The 20,227-nt window shown below is 46.6% G+C and overlaps 4 protein-coding genes across 6 annotated transcripts; 3 read left to right on the top strand and 1 right to left on the bottom strand.

The window, feature by feature from the left end:
- Positions 1 to 671: 671 nt before the first annotated feature.
- LOC123145005 (U-box domain-containing protein 33) lies at positions 672 to 6,596 on the top strand. 3 transcript variants are annotated; one of them, XM_044564286.1, is made up of 13 exons: positions 672 to 1,044; positions 1,113 to 1,246; positions 1,351 to 1,472; positions 2,033 to 2,137; positions 2,312 to 2,496; positions 3,402 to 3,532; positions 3,609 to 3,746; positions 3,871 to 4,167; positions 4,326 to 4,493; positions 4,568 to 4,633; positions 4,704 to 5,168; positions 5,252 to 5,980; positions 6,084 to 6,596. In XM_044564286.1, the coding sequence occupies exons 1-13, from the start codon at positions 741 to 743 to the stop codon at positions 6,279 to 6,281; spliced, it is 3,042 nt and encodes a 1,013-aa protein (XP_044420221.1). In that variant the 5' UTR covers positions 672 to 740; the 3' UTR covers positions 6,282 to 6,596. The 3 variants fall into 3 exon arrangements, with proteins under 3 accessions (XP_044420221.1, XP_044420220.1, XP_044420222.1); XM_044564285.1 differs by having other exon boundaries at positions 673 to 1,044; positions 3,366 to 3,532; XM_044564287.1 differs by lacking the exon at positions 2,033 to 2,137 and having other exon boundaries at positions 673 to 1,044; positions 3,366 to 3,532.
- A 210-nt stretch (positions 6,597 to 6,806) lies between these two features.
- LOC123145006 (APO protein 3, mitochondrial) lies at positions 6,807 to 8,847 on the bottom strand. Its single transcript, XM_044564288.1, has 2 exons — positions 8,108 to 8,847; positions 6,807 to 7,998 (listed from the first exon to the last, which is right to left on the bottom strand). Exons 1-2 carry the CDS (start codon positions 8,845 to 8,847, stop codon positions 7,137 to 7,139), a joined length of 1,602 nt encoding a protein of 533 aa, XP_044420223.1. The 3' UTR covers positions 6,807 to 7,136.
- LOC123145008 (molybdopterin synthase sulfur carrier subunit) lies at positions 8,846 to 9,287 on the top strand. Its single transcript, XM_044564290.1, has one exon. The coding sequence runs from the start codon at positions 8,846 to 8,848 to the stop codon at positions 9,158 to 9,160; it is 315 nt and encodes a 104-aa protein (XP_044420225.1). The 3' UTR covers positions 9,161 to 9,287.
- A 2,312-nt stretch (positions 9,288 to 11,599) lies between these two features.
- Positions 11,600 to 14,703, top strand: LOC123145007 (aquaporin PIP1-1). The gene is made up of 4 exons (XM_044564289.1): positions 11,600 to 12,156; positions 13,170 to 13,465; positions 13,789 to 13,929; positions 14,313 to 14,703. The coding sequence occupies exons 1-4, from the start codon at positions 11,820 to 11,822 to the stop codon at positions 14,409 to 14,411; spliced, it is 873 nt and encodes a 290-aa protein (XP_044420224.1). The 5' UTR covers positions 11,600 to 11,819; the 3' UTR covers positions 14,412 to 14,703.
- Positions 14,704 to 20,227: the final 5,524 nt, after the last annotated feature.

Raw genomic sequence — 20,227 nt, 5'->3', positions numbered from 1 at the left:
AAAATAATAATCTGAATGAACCAACTAAGCTACCAATATTTTCCGGGCCATCACTGGGTCCATATATGATTCAGTTTTTTAAAACATTGTATTTTGAATCAAAACATTGAATGAGCAACTATAGCTTTTTTTTTTGCGGGTGAGCAACTATAGCTACCAATATTAATTGTTTTAGCTGGCGAGATGATGTGACCATTAGAAATCGTGTCGACATAGTCATATGATGGATTGGAGCTAGCTGCAACGGATTACATCAATATGTGATGTTTTATGCAAAAAGGCAAAATACTCCGAATTATAAGATCTTGCGAGTTCCTTTATTAAATCGGATGCGTATGGATGTGTTTTAGTGTGTTTCACTCATTTTTAATCTTTATGTAGTCCATATTAAATATCCCAAACGTCTTATAATTCGAAACAGAGGTGATAGTAAATTATGTGCAAAATTGAAATCAGCAATTTGTGGTTTGTGCAATTTCCTCCGCTGGAAGAGAAGACAAGGTCGTTTTGCTCGGGGCGTGCCAATGGTTGCTGTTGCTGGTAGCCTGGTAGCATCACAAGAATCTTAAAAAAATCGAAGCTCCACCCATTGAGGTGCGACCAACATTTGGTGGTTAGCTGAGTCCACCTGGCTGGCTCCACCTCCACACGGCAACATGTTTTTGCTCTATCCTTAGAAAGTCAGCGACCACCTGGAGTCGTTAAGTATACTGAGCACTGACCGAGTAGTAACCAAAATTATGTACTCATACAGTTCTCACACGGCTCTCTCATCGTCGGAGCCCAAGGAGGCGGCAATGGAGCGGGACGACGGCGACGACGAGACGTTTTGGAGCGCCCAGTGCAGCCTCAGCTCATCGACGGGCGACGAGCGGGACGAGCAGCAGAGCTCCCCTGGCGCAGAGGGCACGGTGTTCGTCGCGTTAGCAGACGATGTCAACGAAGGGACGAGCACCTTGCTGTGGGCGATGAAGAACCTGGCCAAGGATGGATCTAGGGTTGTGATAGCTCATGTCCGTAGCCCCACACGATCGACCCACAGAAGTAAGCCGGCACTTCCCTGCATATTATCAGCAGGTGAATTTTGGGTTATCTTTTCCGATATGTTTCAGTGGGGGTAAAAGCTCATCATGGCAGCATGAGACCAGAAGGGGTCAGCAATCATAGAAACTTACAGCGGGACAAAGCAGGGAAGAACATGGATGGATATGCCCTGACAGCGAAACGCGCGACACAAGATCTAGAGGTTCAACTCAATTTCCGTCACCGGTCAATACCTTTCTACCTCTGGCTACGTCCATCACTCGAATTCAGTTCAAGACTAACGTGGAACACACTCTACTATGCCAGATTGATTGTGATGAAGTGGTGATTGAGATGGACGATGTTGCGGAAGGACTCGCACAACTCATTGCCATTCATGGCATCACCAGGCTTGTAATGGGAGCAGCTGCCGACCAACACTACTCAAAGTACACACCACACCTGCCCAGCCCAGTGCATTTCCCCCAAAAGGGCCTACTGTTTTTCTCATGCCAATTTCTGTTTCTAGAACAGGCAGCACCAGCACGGGGGACTAACTGTATTTTCAGTACATGTGGTCCTTTTACGACACGGTATTTCAACATAGATACCAAATTTACAAACAAAATCACCTTACCACAACAACTTTATTTATTTATTTGACATGCGAGTAAAATTAAGTGATGAAGCGGCCTGCAAGTAATGGAAAAGGGTATATATGAGTTAAATTATGATACCACTTCAAGGAACTTAACGTTAACGGATAACTCTGTTACGTCCATTCTTTCAGATATCTTTTGTTCAGATTGATATATACTGCAATCCAACTCAGTGTAATTTGCAAATTGTATATATTACACTACTCTGTGTTTTTAATGTAGAGACTGCATTTTCAAACTTTTTTTCCTAACAAGTAGTGAAATGAGTATGCTGTTAGCAGGCTAAGGCAGGATGGTTTCTTTGATTAATCCAAACTTATGCACAATTTAACAATGTTCTCAACCTATAGGGAAATGAAAAAACCGAAGTCCAAGACAGCGCTCAAGCTGATGGACACAGCAGCTCCATCATGCAAGATATGGTTTATCTGTGATGGGCATCTGATATGTACCAGGTTAAAGTAGAGCAAGGTCCATCCCGTGTCAGCAGTTTTACTACGTTATCCAGATTTTTGTATTTATACTTCTACATATTGATAGTATCTTCTAGATTAGCCTAGGGACCAATTTATTGTGTTCTCACAGAACTCGTGCAAATGACTGAAAAACCACTAACCATACCTGTGCAGTTACAAGGAAAATCTTCCTGCAATATCCCCGTCACCTGTACAGCGCACAACACCATCTTCAGTGTGCAGAATTTCGAGCCAGATGAGATCAATGGCACTGAAGAATGAAGAAGCAAGCTCAAACGGATATAATTCAGCTTCATCGTTTGAATCACAAATGAGTGACTGGGATTTTTTGTTTGGAGGTGACTATCCTAAACATATTTATACTTTGTAGTGACTACTCTATGCCATTCTTGCAAATTGCAAAAACAGTTGTTCTGGATTATTATTTTTAAATCTCGATAGATGGTTTATCCTTACAACATCATATTATCGTATTACAAGAAAAAGGACCAAAATTTTGGTTTGTGGTTTCCATAGTTGGCCTTTTTTTTCGCTGCATAGTTGACCATTTAAAGAATCCAAAGGGTTCACGAATAAACTCGGAGATCTATGTTTAATCAATAGAACTGGCAATAATACAAAGTACAACATAATTTGTATATTTTTCATAAACTACATTCTTTACGTATGTTAAAATTGTTGAAGCTCAGAAGGGTCTACACCATAGAAATTAACCAACAAGATATGGGACATTGTGGAGGTAGCAGATCAAAACAACCATTTTTAGTTCTATGTGTCGAGAAAATGTTTCCTCATGTGAACAGAGCAAAAATTGTAGAGCTTCATGCACTAGCCAACGCAACCAAAAGTCCGAACTTATGGAAAGGGCTAGACAATTCACATATACACTTCAACACCCCCTCTCACGTGTGACGCGGGAAGACAACACGAATAGACTTAGAGGTATGGCTCAAGAGGCCAATACATGGACACAAAGGGGGGCAGCAGCAATTTTTGGATAAATTGCGAAAGTCAGGATTTGAACTCAAGACCTTAGGCTCTGATACCATGTTAGACTTCATGCATTAGCCAACGCAACCAAAAGTCCGAACTTATGGAAAGAACTAGACACACATATACACTTCAATGAAAATGATATTGGTCATACTGTTTACCTTTTCTCCTTTAAAGGTAGTCAAGCTATTTTTTTTGTTATAATGAACTCCAGATTGGGAAAAGACCACTTATATCTCATCCAGGACAGATGATGCAGTCGGTATCTCTGGAGCCACAACTTTACCTGTGATTATTGGTGATGCACACAAACTAAGACAAGTGAAACACTCTCCAACTTATGAATCTGATGGCATCCACTTGGTGCCCGAATGTCATATGGTATGGTCATCTGTGCTAGATCATTAATTTACTAAAGTAATTCATGTTATAATTCCTTGCTCATGGTATCATACAGGAAGAAGCACTACTTGTAGATGAAGAAACACATTTCGGACATCAGGAGGTGTACACTGTAGCTGAGCTGTGGAAGGGACATGACGAATCTAACAAACGTGACAAAGCCACACAGGATCTGCTTTCAGCTCTTCAAAGAGTAAGCTTTGTTTCGTAGGTCCATGCTGCATATCCATAAGTAATGAAAGTAGCATCCCTTTTATAGACCAGCCAAATTAGTTTCTCTTTTAGCCAAAAATAGTATGACAAGAATGTTCTTGCAGGCTAACGTTTCAGAAGATTCGTATCTTCATGAGGTGAACCAGCGGAAACAGATTGAGGAGATACTTACAATACAGAGGCTGGAGATTGACGAAATGAAAAGAAGAAGCTATACGTTACATGATGAACTACAGGATTCAAAGAAGCAGAAGCTCATGCTGGAACAGCATATCATTCAGATCGAGACTGCTAGAAAGGATAATGTAAAGGAGATTACTGACTTCTTTACAGAAAAATCGTGCGAGGAAACTAAGAAATGCCTAAAACTCGAAATGGATCTGCTTTCAGCACTCCAAAAAGTAAGAGTTTGCTCCAGGAATCTTTAGTACTCCCTCCGTTCGGAAATAAGTGATGCTGCTTTAGTTCAAAACTAAAACAACGTCACTCATTTCCGAACGGAGGTAATAGTATAATTCAACTTAGAAGTGCGTGAATAAAATTCAAACTATTATTGCAGGCCAGGGAGATGGAGAATCTGTACCAAAACGAGAAGGGGCGGCGGTTAGACATGGATGTGAAGATTACGAGACAGAGGGTGGAGATTGAAGAAACAAAGAAGCATCGTGATGAACTATATTATGAGCTAAAAGATTTAAAGGAACACATGCTCAAGCTAAAAATAATTGTAAGTATGGAAGTATGTCTCTCAGCTGTCTGTTATGAGATCGTATAGAAAATCTGACTTGATCCTTTATTAAGGATGTGCCCGACGAAACTAACAGAAGAAGAAGGGCTGAAAGAGATCTGCTCTCAGCTCTTGAAATGGTAAGATATTGATTCATTGCTCCCAGTTACAAACTGCAGCTTCATAACTAAATGTGGATTGCTCTTATAGGTTAAAGACCTAGAGCATGGGATTTTGCGTGAGATGAGAAAGCAGAAAGAAGTGGAGGAGGCACATGCAATTCGGGAGGAGGAAATTCAGGCAATGATACAACAGCTGGCAGATATAAATGCCAAATATATATCTGATATGAAGTCGGCCATAAAATTTCATGAAGAAGAGCTTGAAAAGAGCAAACACTTTATCCAAGAAATTCAAGCAAAGTATGACAAGTCACTACATGAGAGAGATACTGCAGTAACAGAGGCGAAAGAATTGCGGCAAAAGAATAAGCATGGAGCCTTGGTGTTCTCACTATCTGAGCTGCAGGAAGCAACCAAATGCTTTGATATATCACTCAAGATTGGCGAAGGTGGATCTGGAAGAGTCTATAAGGGTTTCCTCCGAAACACGACTGTAGCTATAAAGTTGCTTCATTGTCAACGCCTTCAAAGACAACAAGAATTCCATCAAGAGGTAATTGAGATGACTTCTCCTGAATCGTATTTTTGCTTTTATTCAAAAAAAGTAGTAACATCATCATGGCATCGTCACTGCAGGTTGCTTTTCTCAGTACAGTGAGGCATCCTAACATCATGATGTTTATAGGAGCATGCCAAGAGGCTTCTGGTTCTGGCCTGGTGTATGAGTTCCTCCCAAATAGGAGCCTTGAGGAACATCTCTCTTGTAAGGAAAAGAAAAACACACCACCATTGACATGGCAAGTGCGCACCAGGATTATTGGGGAGATATGGTCGGCTTTGACGTTCATCCACTCCCACAAGCCTCTCCCCATTGTTCATGGTGATCTAAAGCCGGACAACATTCTTCTTGACGCTAATTTTGTGAGCAAGTTGAGAATCTGTCAGGTTTCGAAAAATCCCAGGGCCACAAAGAACACTAAGGATCCCAAGTTCTTAACCACTGGGGAACTCACCCCACAGTGCGATGTGTACTCCTTTGGCATTGTCATCCTACGCCTGCTGACAGGAAGGTCATCGCAAAAGATCGTTGTGACCGTAGAAAAAGCGATGGAGAAAGGGCACCTGCATTCCATTATCGACGATTCCGCAGGGAGCTGGCCATACCAACAGGCCGGCCAGCTTGCGCGTCTTGGATTGAGATGCACCAACTTGAGTGGGAAGCTCCAACCAGATCTTATAGGGGGGGTGTGGGGAGAGCTTGAGCCACTGATGAAGGCCGCCTCCCGGAACGCTGGGCGGCCATCCTTTGCAGCTTCGTCAGATGACACACACACACCATCCGGCTTTGTCTGTGCAATCTCTCGGGTTAGTAAGGATTCACAAACTGCATCCTAATTTAATGTCTTAGTAGTAGAGACTAGAGAAGCATCTGAACTTACCAACTTTTGGTGTGATGCACGGTGAACAGGAGGTGATGCATGACCCTCAGATTGCAGCAGATGGGTTCACATACGAAGCTGAAGCTATCAGAACGTGGCTCGACAGTGGACACGACACGTCGCCAATGACGAACCTGAAGCTCAAACACTGCGATCTCACCCCAAACAGGGCACTCCATTCGGCGATTCTCGAGTGGCAACAGCAGCAGAAGAAGCACGGGACATGACTACATGAGGATCTGTCACGAACTGCATCAGATTCATGAAGGAGTACATTCATCTCGGCCTCGGATGTAAGCTGTTAACAGATAGTTTAGACCTAGGTATATACGCAAGCAAAACCGATCTATTCATTCCCCTACCACGGTGGCGGCGGCTAGGATGAAGCTTCCTTCCCTCGAGGCTCTGCCGATGAGCCCGTGGACTCACCTCCTCTCTATCTGCCGCTCCAGCGGCCGGCAGTGGGGAGGGAACTCAAATGTGAGATTCAGAGAAAAAACTATTTGTATGTGTGGAAAGATAAAAACCAAACAGATCCCTAATTATGCCTTTGGACTAGCTCACTATTGTTGAGAAAACCATCACACTTGCATGATTCACTTCCTTGGCTGAGAAAACCATCAAGAAACCAAAAAAATTAACCAGCAATGTTGACCCCAATTCAAAGTATGCAAACACTCTTACTAATATGGGAGAATTTTGTCCTGAGAACCTATAGGAGAAAAAACCAACGATGTGGCTGACAAAACCGGAGATAAAATATATCATTACATCTCAGGGTTGTATTATGAACGGCTTTTAAACTTGGAGGGTGAAATTTGAACCAAAGTAAAGTTGAGGGTTGTAAAGTAAACCCTAAGACAAGTTCAGGGGGTAATGTAGACTTCTCTCCCCAGACTTAGATGAAAACTAAGGAAAAACAAACATGCCCTGAAGAAACAAACATGCCCTGAAGAAATTCGGCAACCCTCAAAAGAAAAAAAGCATCGGCATCCTGACCATTTCAACCTTGTGCAGCTCCGACATGTGGGCGAACTCAAAAACATGCATGAGCACCAGGCACCGCAATGCCAGTCTGAGTATCAGGCAACAAGGTCGTACTCGTCGCGTGCGGGCGGCACAACGTCCAGCCGCATCATGCTCCTGTACTGCGCCGGTACTGGCGCGCCCGCACGCACGCAGAGCTCCACCACGGCCGGGGCCTTGCCATAGTACCTCTTGAGCTCGTTCGCGAGAGGTACACTGTCGCCAGCTGGGTCGCGGACATGCCAGACATGGTTCAGGGGGACGATGTCATCTACTGTGGCTTCCTGCCACGCGTGCTGGCCATCCCGCTGCTGGTGCTTGCTCGCCTTGCACATCCTCACCTTGTGGCCCTTGGGCCCGACCTGCACATCCGGGCAGTACCCGCAGGTGACCACACCGTACTTCCTCATCAGCCTCACTCCGCCCGACCGCATCTCCAGCCAGGACTGCAGCGTCCTGGAGCTCATCTCCCTCACAGTGATCTCTTCTGTTCGATCACCGGCATGGGCAGTACAAGCAGAACTCGTTTGAGGCAGCGGCGATTGACACGACCAAGCTTCAGGTGATGTTTCTGCTTCGGAGGAGCCGTCTTCATCGTCCAGCTCAAAGTCTGCAATCCTGCCGTCGATTGAGTAGACTGGCCTCGTCCTCCTCTTGGTTGGGTAACGCTCGACGTCGACACCGGCCTGGATGCATAGCTCCAGGATGGCCGGTAGCCTCGGGACGGTGTACTTCTCCTTGTGCACCACCCTGGGCTTCCCAACGCGATCAAACAGGTGGTAGCAGTATGGGAAGCCGAGGACGTCCCGTACCGTCCCTGGCCGCCACACGTGCAAGGAGTTCCTCGATGCGCTATTGGGGCCTTCACACGTCCTGATCTCGTGCCCGATGTTACCGATGTGCACCTCCGAGCAGAACCTGATCAGACACTTGACACCGTTACTCATACCACCATGCTGAATCCAACAGACCATGGCTGTGCAAAGGAAATTACATTGCCATTGGGGTGTACACGTTTTCCTTTTACCTGCATCGCTTCACCGGGATGGCAGCTTCACCTTTGACAAGGCTGGCGAGGCCGCTGAGGAGCCTCTCCCTTGCTCTGTGTACCCGATGCGCAACCTCGACAAGGTGCGGCACGAGAAGGCCGTTGGCGGGCGGGTGCTCCAGCACGCGGCACGGGGCCTCCTGCCGGGCCCGTCTCTCCTCCTTGGCCCTCCGGATGAGGACCTTCATCGGCGTCACGTACGGCTTCCTCTCCCACTTCCTCCCGGGCCGGGGCACGTCGGCGTACGGGAACTCTTCTTCCTGTGGCTCCCTGCCGCCGTGTAGCCATCGCGTCCACGCCCTGAGAGGACGCACAGGCCTCACCAGCGGTTCAGTTCTCCCACGCACGACTCGCCGAGCCAAAAGCCCAGCCGGTGGCATTTCATCGAACACGTTGTCCTCAGCGCAGATGCGCCGCCGGTTAGAAGCCGAGCCAAAAGGCGATTTGACGAGCAGTGAACTCAACTGGCGCGCGTGCGACGGCACACGAGAGTGGATGCTCGAGTTTCGCCGGCGGGGCTCCCGCGGGCGGCGACAGGCGGACGTGTGTGCTGTGTGGGGGTCCGGCGAGCGGCGTGGTGGCGCCGTAGTCCGGAGGGCAGCAGTCAGAACGAGGGGTATTTTGGTCAATGCAATCCTTCCCCCGCCTCCGTCGTGGTCATATCCCGTAGTCGTACCCCAGAGTCCAGAAAAATTACGGTCTCCTCCTCCTTTCCTCATGCTTCCGGACGCTGCTCCCGGGGACGACCCCGTGGCCGGATCAGCGCCGCCGGCGGCGGCGGCGAAGGTGAGGGTGAAGGTGCTGTTCTTCGCCCGCGCGCGGGATCTGACGGGCGTCGCGGAGTCCTCCGTGGAGGTGCCCTCCGGGAGCACCGCGGGGGAGTGCCTCGGCCGGGTGCTGGCCTCGTTCCCCAAGCTGGACGAGATCCGCCGCTCCATGGTGCTCGCGCTCAACGAGGAGTACGCGCCCGAGTCCGCCCCCGTCGCCGACGGGGACGAGCTCGCCATCATCCCGCCGATCAGCGGCGGCTGACCGAGGCTGAAAATGAAGAAAAAGGGAGAAAGAAAGAAAGGTCTTCCTCTTTCTTCAGTACTTGTCTTTGCTTCTTGATCAATGTGCACGTTGAATCATAGTAATAAAGTTGCGATGTTCGCTGGCATTTGCGTTCTCGAATCATCAATCATGTTGATGAATAGTACTCCAGCGACTGAGAAGATACACAGAGCATCCATGATTGATGATTTTCTTCTCAGATTGAGTATGATTTTCAATCTGAGATGATACACAAAGCATGCTCGTGTAGTTGTTGTATGTGACAGTATATCGCCTGCTGGTACTAGATGCGACTGGCTGACCATGGTTGCTGCCAGAAATGGTTTCAATGTTCACAATACGGTTGATCAATATCCAGTCAAACAGAGCAAGCAAAAGTAGCCACTTTCAGAATTTTTAGGAGGGAAACACCAGGATTCCTGGCTTTCAGGTAGGCGCCTGCACTGGCATTTGGAACACTGGCCGTCTAATCAATCCCACCAGGCGATTAATGATCAGTTTGGTTGAACCTTGTAGTATGATGAGCTCGTCGACCACATGCCATTTGACTATGTCATTTTCATTCAAAAGGATTGCACACACACACACATTTGATTAATGTCATTAGTCCTATGACCAAACCAAACACCGCCCCAAAACTGACTAGCTCACTGAACCAGTTAACCTTGTTGATAGAAGTTGTTTACTCCCTGAAAATTCTCGAATCTGTTAGTTGCTCTCGGAGGCAATGTTTCAGCCTCGACCAGTCAACAGTCATATCCAAACATTTCGCTCCTGCCAAACAGCGAGTCGCCCTCCTCTGAAAATCTCGATGTTAAGGCCGCGTTCGGCTCCTCTCCGCTCCAGAGCGGACCAGGCTCTAGCTCATTTTCACGGAGGGACTAAAAGTGAGCTCCACAACTCCGTGGACACCAACCAAACTGCCCTGAGACTAAAAGTGAGCTCCACAACTCCGTGGACACCAACCAAACTGCCCCTCAGAGCGGAGAGGAGGGATTCCGAACAAGGCCTAATTTCCTTGGACATGACATTGCTAATCCGGGTCAGGGGATGCAACCTTTGATTCCGGAACTCCAATTCACCGGCTGAGCGTCACCATCTGCAGGACGCCGCAATCAATCATGCTAAAGAGACTCCGTCCCTAGCTGTACCATGGCAATGGCATGGGCCAGACCTGGCCATGGGCAGCCCGGCCCGAAAAAGCCCAACCCGGCCCGGCCCAAGGGATGGCCAGGTATATGGCATGGGGCCTCCGAATTGCCGGATCCTCTGCACAATTTCTGCGAGAGGTTGTTGTTTCAGATCACCAGCTTCTCCCCTTACAAGAGGACGAACGATGACAAGTGATGTGCTGTCTATGCAGCGCAGCTCATCGCTTTGCTGCCGCTGCAACTTTACTCCCTCCCCTACAGGTTCTTGGTCCAGTACAAGTTGCGTTGCAGCGCGACACCTAGCTGTGGCTGGGCCCTTGGATCATGGTGGCTTTTGACTCTCTCAACCTCAAAGTGAGCGGCAGGCTGGTCCTTCTTTTCGGGTGAATTGCACTGCCCGTTTTCCCACAAATCGCGATGCTCGCCGGGAAAGCTTACCGGATGAAGAAGCAAAGTGGCTATTAAAGCCGTCTCACGAGCCTGGCAAGGGATACGCTAATGGTAATAGTTGTGCGAGGCCATGCTGAATCATCAACGTTAAACTCCACGCTGTGAGAGCCACAGCAACAGCAGGTATTGCTGTGCTTACTGTGCTGATCGAGGAAACAGTGTCATCACTCATCAGGGCCACAAAAGGAGTGAGAATCCGGTAACGGGCAAAGAGGGGGGCTACCTATGCATGTACGAAGAAGGGACGAACGAATGTAAATACACGAGGCACGTACTCCTGTAGTCCCATCGCTGTCTTTGTGTTTGTGCTGGTGCTCCTTGTCCTCTCCTCTCCTCTCCTCTGCTGGAGGATTGATCGATGGCTTTGGTGGGCCCCGGGCAGAACAAAAGCCAAAGCAAAGAATCCTTGGAAGCGAGGAAAAAGCCTAGCTAAAGAAAGATTGAGTGCAGCAAAAGAATGTAACAGGCAACGGAGAATCTAAGAAATTTACCAAGAAGCAAGAGAAAATGGACGTCACACTCGGCTCACACAGTAGTACTACAGCCGAAGCACAGCTCTTCATCAGATTATCATGGCGGAGCATTTCTTTGTACTACTTTCGTAATAATATATTCTTCGATTCTATGCTTTCTGCTGTATTTGTAAATGTATTATTATCTGGTTATTGATGAAACAATGATGCTTAGTGCAGACAAACAGAGTGGAGAAAGAAGAAGCGCTGGAATTGGATAAGCTCGGAGACAAGCAATAAAGCGGAAAAGGCACCCGACGCGACCAACTACTACCACTGCACTGCACTCCATTGGACTGCCCCACTCCACACCCCCGTGCTCCTCCCTCATCACCCTCCTCTCCTCGCCCCTTTCCATAGCCACCTTCCTCTCCTCACTCTCTCACTCACCCCCGCTCCTGCCTTTATAACCCGCCTCTACTCCACCACCTCACAGCCCACAGCTCACAACACACCCACCGCCGCCGCTGCCTCAGCTTCCCCTTCCCGGAGCAGCCAACCAGCGAGCAAGGGAGGGACAGAACAATGGAGGGGAAGGAGGAGGACGTGCGGCTGGGCGCCAACAGGTACTCGGAGCGGCAGCCCATCGGGACGGCGGCGCAGGGCGGCGGCGACGACAAGGACTACAAGGAGCCGCCCCCCGCGCCGCTCTTCGAGCCCGGGGAGCTCAAGTCCTGGTCCTTCTACCGCGCCGGCATCGCCGAGTTCATCGCCACCTTCCTCTTCCTCTACGTCACCGTTCTCACCGTCATGGGAGTCTCCAAGTCCCCCTCCAAGTGCGCCACCGTCGGCGTCCAGGGCATCGCCTGGTCCTTCGGCGGCATGATCTTCGCGCTCGTCTACTGCACCGCCGGCATCTCAGGTCTCTCCCTCTCTCTTCTTGGCTTGATACTGCAGTAGCTGTTTGTTGCTTCACAGGAGCTGAAGCAACTGTCAGTTAGTACTGTGCCTTTTTGCTGTTATTGTACGCAACGTATCTAGATTCTAGAGTGTTTTGTCTTCCAAAAAGTGAAATGGGTTGCGTGTCCAACCTACAATAATCTCTCTTCTCCCTTCACTTTATTAAACAGTTGTAAAAACATTTCTTTTAATTAGGCTGCAAAAAGACAAAATGTGTGCCTACCGATTTCTTTTTTTGTTTGGGCACAGGGCGAATAATATCATATTTTCCCACCAATTTTTGCATGTCTTCTTTAGTTCAATTTTTGCATGTTGACATATATCATCAAGATGAACATACTTATGATCTTTCTTTTAAAAAAATCATAAAATTAAAAAGTAAAGTAATAATGTTAGAGAGAGAATTTAGGGTCCGACCATGTGGACAAAATCTGTGTCTTCGTTTTGTAGCACAGAGAGCAGTTAGTAGTATTAGACATTTCATTCGCAAACTGTACTTCTGCACTATGTAAACCCAGTTTTATTTTGCAAAGGCACAATTCACAACTAAAGGATACTACTAGAGCTCATCTTTTGATGCAGCGCTTCTGTAATGTCCAAATCTAGACATTCCAACCTCAAAAGGTCAAAGGTGCACATGGAAAAAGCACCATTTTTATTACTCGATCTGATTCGGTTTCACTTGGAGGTGAGTGACCAATATGCAGTACTATTTCATAGAATTCGTTTGCTGAAACTCTGCTACGGGCAATACATCATTTAGTAGTCACTAAACCTCTTTTATTGTCAAATTGTACAATGTCTCTCAGTAAATGTTGTGGTCCACTTCTCACTACTTGCTGCTCCTGAATCTCAGCTTCTGCCTGGTTAATCTCAAAATAGTATCAAATTGTGAGAGGACAAATATGATGTAACACTAAAAGCACTACCAAAGCTGAGGACACTGCTAATCTCTATTATCTGCTGAAATGACAGGAGGGCACATCAACCCAGCGGTGACTTTTGGGCTGTTCTTGGCCAGGAAGCTGTCCCTGACCAGGGCCATCTTCTACATAATTATGCAATGCCTAGGGGCCATCTGTGGAGCTGGAGTGGTGAAGGGCTTCCAGCAGGGTCTGTATATGGGCAACGGTGGCGGCGCCAATGTAGTCGCCAGTGGCTACACCAAGGGCGACGGCCTTGGTGCTGAGATCATTGGCACCTTCGTCCTGGTCTACACCGTCTTCTCGGCCACCGATGCCAAGAGGAATGCCAGAGACTCCCATGTTCCTGTGAGTACTCTACACTTTTACTCCACCAGTTTTGCTTGATATGTGATGCTACATGCTAAGCGATGCCTTCGTTATTAGCTGGGTAGTTTGACCGAATAGCAATGCAATGATATAGTTATTGTTAGTTGCCCAGTGCCCCAACATCCTACGGCATCATTTGTATTCTGGTGAAAATCTAGCTCCAGAATGTAATTTATGTCTTCGTCATGTAAATACAATGAACTGATGTGCTTGTAACTTGCACATTCTCCGGTTCATCTTGCTTGCTCCAGTGAATCGTGTACATATCATAACAATTTTCCATCTGTTGCTTGTGAAAACAGATCCTGGCCCCTCTGCCGATTGGGTTCGCGGTGTTCCTGGTCCACCTGGCCACCATCCCCATCACTGGCACCGGCATCAACCCAGCGAGGAGCCTTGGGGCTGCTATCATCTACAACAGGGACCATGCCTGGAACGACCATGTGAGTGAAGCCCCACTCTCACCTACTTGCCCTTTTCAGCAAATTGTTCCACTAATACAAGAATTTTGGGACGGAGGGAGTACGAAACTGCTTCCAGACGAACTGATACTTAGTGCACAGTTTTGTTATGTCCTCTTGTTCTGGGGAGTCTGAACTGATCAGGTGTTGTATGTAACCAATCATAGAATTAACAGCTTCAATGATGCTAACTAACATAGTGGCGCATTATCGATAGGCTTTTTTTTTCCGGCAAAGCTGCTGCCTTGTGACCATGAGGTCACGGGTTCAAGTCCTGGAAACAGCCTCTTACAGAAAAAAAAATGTAGGAAAGGTTGCGTACTATTCCCTGAAAAACTTCATACTAACTTGGTTTCATTTTGCAGTGGATCTTCTGGGTGGGCCCCTTCGTGGGCGCTGCCCTGGCGGCCGTCTACCACCAGGTGATCATCAGAGCGATTCCGTTCAACAAGAGCAGGTCCTAAGCCGCCTCGCCTCTGCTACAGAAAGCCGATCGGGAATAACGAGCTTCTTTGTGATGTCCTGTTTCGAGCGCCTAGTATCGCATCCGCCGTCGATTATCCATCTCGATCTCCTGAAGATGTTATCTCCTGCCTGAATCCAGACTCGCGTGTATTAAGACTCCAGTGTGACAGTTGGGTGTGCTCTTATTGTCGTGGAAGATTTAAGTTATAACCTGTTTGTTGCTGTGCTTTCCATTTAGCTACTCCCGTTGTTGCATTTGGAATGTTGACAACAGTTCTGATGATAAGATTATCCTGGATGTTAGCCAACCTTTTATAAACTAAAGCAAAGGCAAACAGAAATAACTACTGATCATCGTAACTGACGGAAACTAAACGAAAGCCGTAAGCAAAAATAATTTAAAGTTTTAGCTCTGAAACTGGTGGTGCTATGGCCTTGTGATCACTGGAGAGCGATGAACCCCACCCAGTGGCCAACTCTCCGGAAACAGATGATGAGAGATGAGCACGCCGAGTTTTGTTGCGGACCGGAGAAGTTTTCTCCATTTCATTTGAATCTGCAAGGACTGCAAAACGAACGGTAGTGGCAGTTGTTGGAGCTGGTTGCTTTGGTGGATGGTGGGGACAAGGATGAAGATGGAGACGAGGACGATTGATTGATGGCATTGGCAGTGGCACACGGTGTAAAGGCCGGCCGATAGTGCGCGCTCTCCCTCTACGCCACGGCACATGGCTTGTCCCTGTCCGTTCAATGTCTTCTGAATTCCAAAGGCGCCAAAACAACCTTTCGGAAGCCAAGGTCTAGCGCGTAGGTAGCCAGGGCTAGAAGAAATACACGTTCATTCATCTGTTTTCTCCGAAGAATTTGACACCCTCGCTCTCTGAGCAGCGCTTTGAACACGTTGCGCGCACCTTCATTAGTCTTTCTCTTTCTGAAAAAAATCCAGAAAATTGTTTGCAGCATCAGATTCAAGTTCAGTAGAAAAACCGCTACTAGTAGTACATGATATTCAGTTTCTTCTCAAGCAACGCGTCGCTCGTCTCTCATCAACTGCTCATTCCTGCGCGGCGTCGTTTCTTCTCAAGATTCAGCTGGCCTGGCACTACACACTACATACTAACACTGTCAGTATGGACTGGCCACGTGAACCCGAAAGAAACAGGTAAGCTTGGTGCTGAGAGTTCTATGGAGTACTGCGATACAGAGAAATACGTCAGTCAAAGCAGAAGCAGCAGTAAACGGGTGACCGTCGTCAGATTAGAAGAGCTGAATCTGGCAACAAAAGACAAAAATGGTGAGCTTCTAATCCTCCTTGCAAAAATCAAACCAAGGCAGCGTGATTTGGTGCTTCTTGTGTTCTGGCGTGCTTGGTTCCTCCGAAATGATGTGGTCCACAACCAAGGGAAGCGCTCCATTATAGACTCGGTTAGATTCCTGCAAAACTTCTCTGTTTCTTTTTGGGGTGAATGCCTCGCTACTGATGATAAAGGAAAGAAGCCGGTTGTTGCGCCTTCTCCTCAGAAGTGTCATATGTCAGTGTTGATCAAACCTGGTCCAAGCCATGCTGGTATGTCTAGTTGGACTAGACCTCCTGTGGGATGGCTGAAAGTAAACACAGATGCTGCGTTTGTGGCCATTTCGGGTGAATCTAGTGCTGGGTACATTATAAGAGACTTCATGGGCAGACTTGTTAGAGCAGAGGGCGTAAAACTCCATCCCTGTGCAAGTGCCGAAGAGGCTGAAGTTTGTGCGTGTGTCGCTGGGCTGAAGGCTGCTCTTGACTTGGGAAATGATAAGATTATCGTTGAATCTGATTGTGCTGCAGTTATTTTGAACATTCTGTCCCCTGCAACCCCTCTTGCAGCTTGGAGAGAGCATTATATTGTGATTAGGGATCTTCTTCAAGATAGTTCAAACATTGTCTTTCGAAAGATTGGGAGAGATGGCAACAAAGTTGCTCATGAGTTAGCCAGGCTAACCCAGAGCAGTGGTAGGGGGGCTGTCCATATGGGCCAACTACCACTGGTTTTGGCGTTGCTGGTGCAATCTGATTGTAACGACTGTGATGATATTTTAATATAATTGCAATCTTTCCTTAAAAAAACAAAAATTGTGAGCTTAGAAATACAGTATCACTTTCAGATACATACATAAACAAAGAAAGGAGAAGTAAACTTTCAGCACAACCGTCTTCGGGGCTTGTAAAATACTCATGTCATGCCGCCATGAGTGACTGATAAAGACAATGCATGAATTAAGAGACAAGCATTTATCCCAACTGAAGCATGAACATGAGCAGCACTAGTTTCTCTCATTACAATCTCCAGCTAGGTTACTCTACGGCTACCTAATCAGACGGCAAGGTTTCCACCCCCTTCCACATCTTTTTGCCCTGTGGGAAAAAGTCCATTTTAAATCTTGAACTCATAGAGGTTGGACGAAATAAACCCTCGTGTCAAAATCCCAGTCGATTGCACCCTGAAATATACAATCCCGGTCTAAATTGAACCATACCTAAGGTCGTTTTCCAAACAGGGATTGCAAGGGATGCCCAGTTCAACGTTCACTTTGACCACTCCGCGAGGCTCAGCAAAAGAAAAGAAAAAAGGGCACAACTAAATATGCGACTAGAGAGATTCGAACTAAGGACGGGTTTGTCAACAGCTATAGCAGCTAACCAGTAGGTCGACTTAAGTCAATTGTGAACAAAAAGGACAACCGACATATTTAACCTCCTGTTAGTTCACATATTTAAAAAAAACCGCGATTTTTTTGGAATAATCAGAATGTTTTTGGAAAAAATCATCAATTTTGAACAATTCACAGATTTGGAAAAGTCTGCGTCGGAAACAAATTCACAGATTATGGAAAAATCCAAAAGAGTTTGTGGATTTGAAAATTTTCACGAGTTTTGTAAGAAACTTAACGAATTTAAAAATAATAATTGAAAAAAGGTTCACACATTAGATAAAAAAGATAAAGGAAAAATTGTATGAGAATCATCTAGCTAAGGAGCTTTCACAAACAAAAAGCAGAAATAAAAGAAAAAGAAAAAGAAATAAAGTAGTCGCAAGAGGAGAGGTGGCCTGGTTGGTCAGTGTAGTTTGCACCAAAACAGGAGGTCGTGCATTCGAATTATCTTGCACGCATTTTTTTTTGCAGTGTAACAGAAAAAAATGGGCCGGCCCAGCGCGGACGACGGGTGTGCGCCGTGGGCAACGTTGCCGTTCTTTGGCCCACCAGTCAGAAGAATCCCGTTTGACCTTTGCCACGTAAGCGTTTTTATGCCTCAAAGGACCCAGGGTTCGATTTAGACCGGGATTGCATAGTTCATGGTGCAATCGACCGGGATTTCAACATGAGGGTTCGTTTCGCCCGACCTCTACGATTTCAGGGTTTAAAATAGACTTTTTCCTGCCCTGTGGGTGGCCGTCCTGTAAGTAGCTCCAGCATGAGGACACCGTGTGCTGCACTTCATCGTCTGGCCGTACTCTAGGGGGGTGTATCCAAATGTACCGACAATGTCAGTGCTGAAATGAGTCTCACATGCACCGATTATCCTTGCGAGGCCAAACGCCCAAGTCGGAGACCGCGGCTCGAAATTCTCATCCAACAAAATGTTGCTTGATTTCGTGTCCCGGTGAGGCACAAATCCTCCAGGCTTCGTTCGGTTACACCCTGGCCCAAGGGGATTGGAGGGGATTTGGGCGGCATTTGACTTGTATGAGATTTAATCCCCTTCAATCCCTTCCAAACCTCCTTAAAATCCATGTCAATCGAACACAACCTCATGGAGGAAAGCAAGCCCATGGGCAGAGCCGAGGCAGATCTTGAGATGGCCATCCAAGCACTTCAAGTGCGCCTGCTAGGTTCCTCAGCCATATTTCAAGGCCCAAGAGTGGTTTTTCTACACCCATGGTGCACCCATGCAAGAAAACATAGCAAAACATTTCAAAAAATTCTAAAAGTGAGAATGATCATCAACAAATGTTATGGGCACTTGCAAAGTTTACTGGTCAAATAACATTGAAGCTCTGTACAAAAAAGACAAAATCACCCATAACATTTGTTGATGATCATTCCCACAAAGTTTTAGTATTTTGTGAAATGTTTTGCTATGTTTTTTTACGTGGGTGCACCGTGAGTGCACCGACAATGGTGCAGCCACTACTTTCCCTTGAAGACCCCCATTCTCCATGTACTCGTAGATCAGGAATCGCTCGTCGCCACAAACATAGTAGCCAAGTAGGGGAATGATGGCTCGTGTCCGCGTCAGTATTTTCCCCGAAGAGGAAGGGATGATGCAGCACAACTACGGTAAGTATTTCTCTCAGTGATGAGACCAAGGTTATCAAACTAGTAGGAGAACCACGCAACACTATGTAAACGGTACATGCACACAAAGAACAAATACTTGCAACCCGACGCCTAAGAGGGGTTGTCAATCCCTCCCGGGCAAAGGATGGATAAACTTGTAGTAGATTGGATAAATAGATCTCGCGGGAACGCGAGATAAAATAAATAACAACAAATTGCAGCAAGGTATTTTTGGATTTTTGGATTAATAGATCTGAAAATAAAAGAGGCAAATAATAGATCAGAAAGCAAATATGATAAAGAAGAGACCCGGGAGCCGTAGATTTCACTAGTGGCCTCTCTCGAGAAAAATAGCACACGACGGGTAAACAAATTACCGCCGTTGGGCAATTGATAGAACTTCAAACAATTATGACGATATCCAGGCAATGATCATTATATAGGCATCACGTCCAAGATTAGTAGACCGACTTCTGCCTGCATCTACTACTATTACTCCACAGACCAGCCGCTATCCAGCATGCATCTAGACAAGATCTATTCATGTAAGAATAGACTCCATCTTGTTATCCTTAATAGCAACGATCAATACGTGTCTTGCTGCCCCTTCTATCACTGGGAAAGAACACCGCACGACCGAGTCCATCACAAAGCACCTCTTCCCATGGCAAGAAAAATCGATCTAGTTGGCCTAACTAAACCAAAGATTCGAAGAAGAAATACAAGCTATAAGTAATCATGCATATAAGAGATCAAAACTCAAATAACTTTCATGGATAAAATAGATCTGATCATAAACTCAAAGTTCATCGAATCCCAACAAACACACCGCAAAAAGAGTTACATCAAATAGATCTCCAAGAGACAATTGTATTGAGAATCAAAAGAGAGAGAGAGGAAGCCAACTAGCTACTGCCTACGGACCCGTAGGTCTACAATTAACTACTCACGCATCAACAGAGAGGCACCAATGAGGATGATGAACCCCTCCGTGATGGTGTCTAGATTGGATCTGGTGGTTCTGGAACTTGCGACGGCTGGAATTGTGTTTCGTCGACTCCCCTAGGGTTTTTGGATTTTTGGGGTATTTATAGAGCGAAAAGGCGGTGCAGGAAGCCACCGAGGTGGGCACAACCCACCAGGGCGCGCCTGGGCCCCCAGGCGCGCCCAGGTGGGTTGTGCTCCCCTCAACCCCCTTTGATACTTCTTTGGCCCATCGTGTTCCTTCTGGTCCAGAAAAATTCTCCAAAACGTTTCGCTGCGTTTGGACTCCGTTTGGTATTGATTTTCTGCAAAGTAAAAAACAAGTAAAAAACAGCAACTGGCACTGCGCACTATGTCAATAGGTTAGTCCCAAAAAATGATATAAAGTTGCTATAAAATGATTGTAAAACATCCAAGAATGATAATATAACATCATGGAACAAGCAGAAATTGTAGATACGTTGGAGACGTATCAGCATCCCCAAGCTTAATTCCTACTCGGCCCTGAGTAGGT

Source organism: Triticum aestivum, chromosome 6D (assembly GCF_018294505.1).
Source record: "Triticum aestivum cultivar Chinese Spring chromosome 6D, IWGSC CS RefSeq v2.1, whole genome shotgun sequence".
In the NCBI taxonomy this organism is placed as follows: Eukaryota; Viridiplantae; Streptophyta; class Magnoliopsida; order Poales; family Poaceae; genus Triticum; species Triticum aestivum.
Note: the sequence above shows the minus strand (reverse complement) of the source record. Positions and strands in the feature narration are given on the sequence as shown.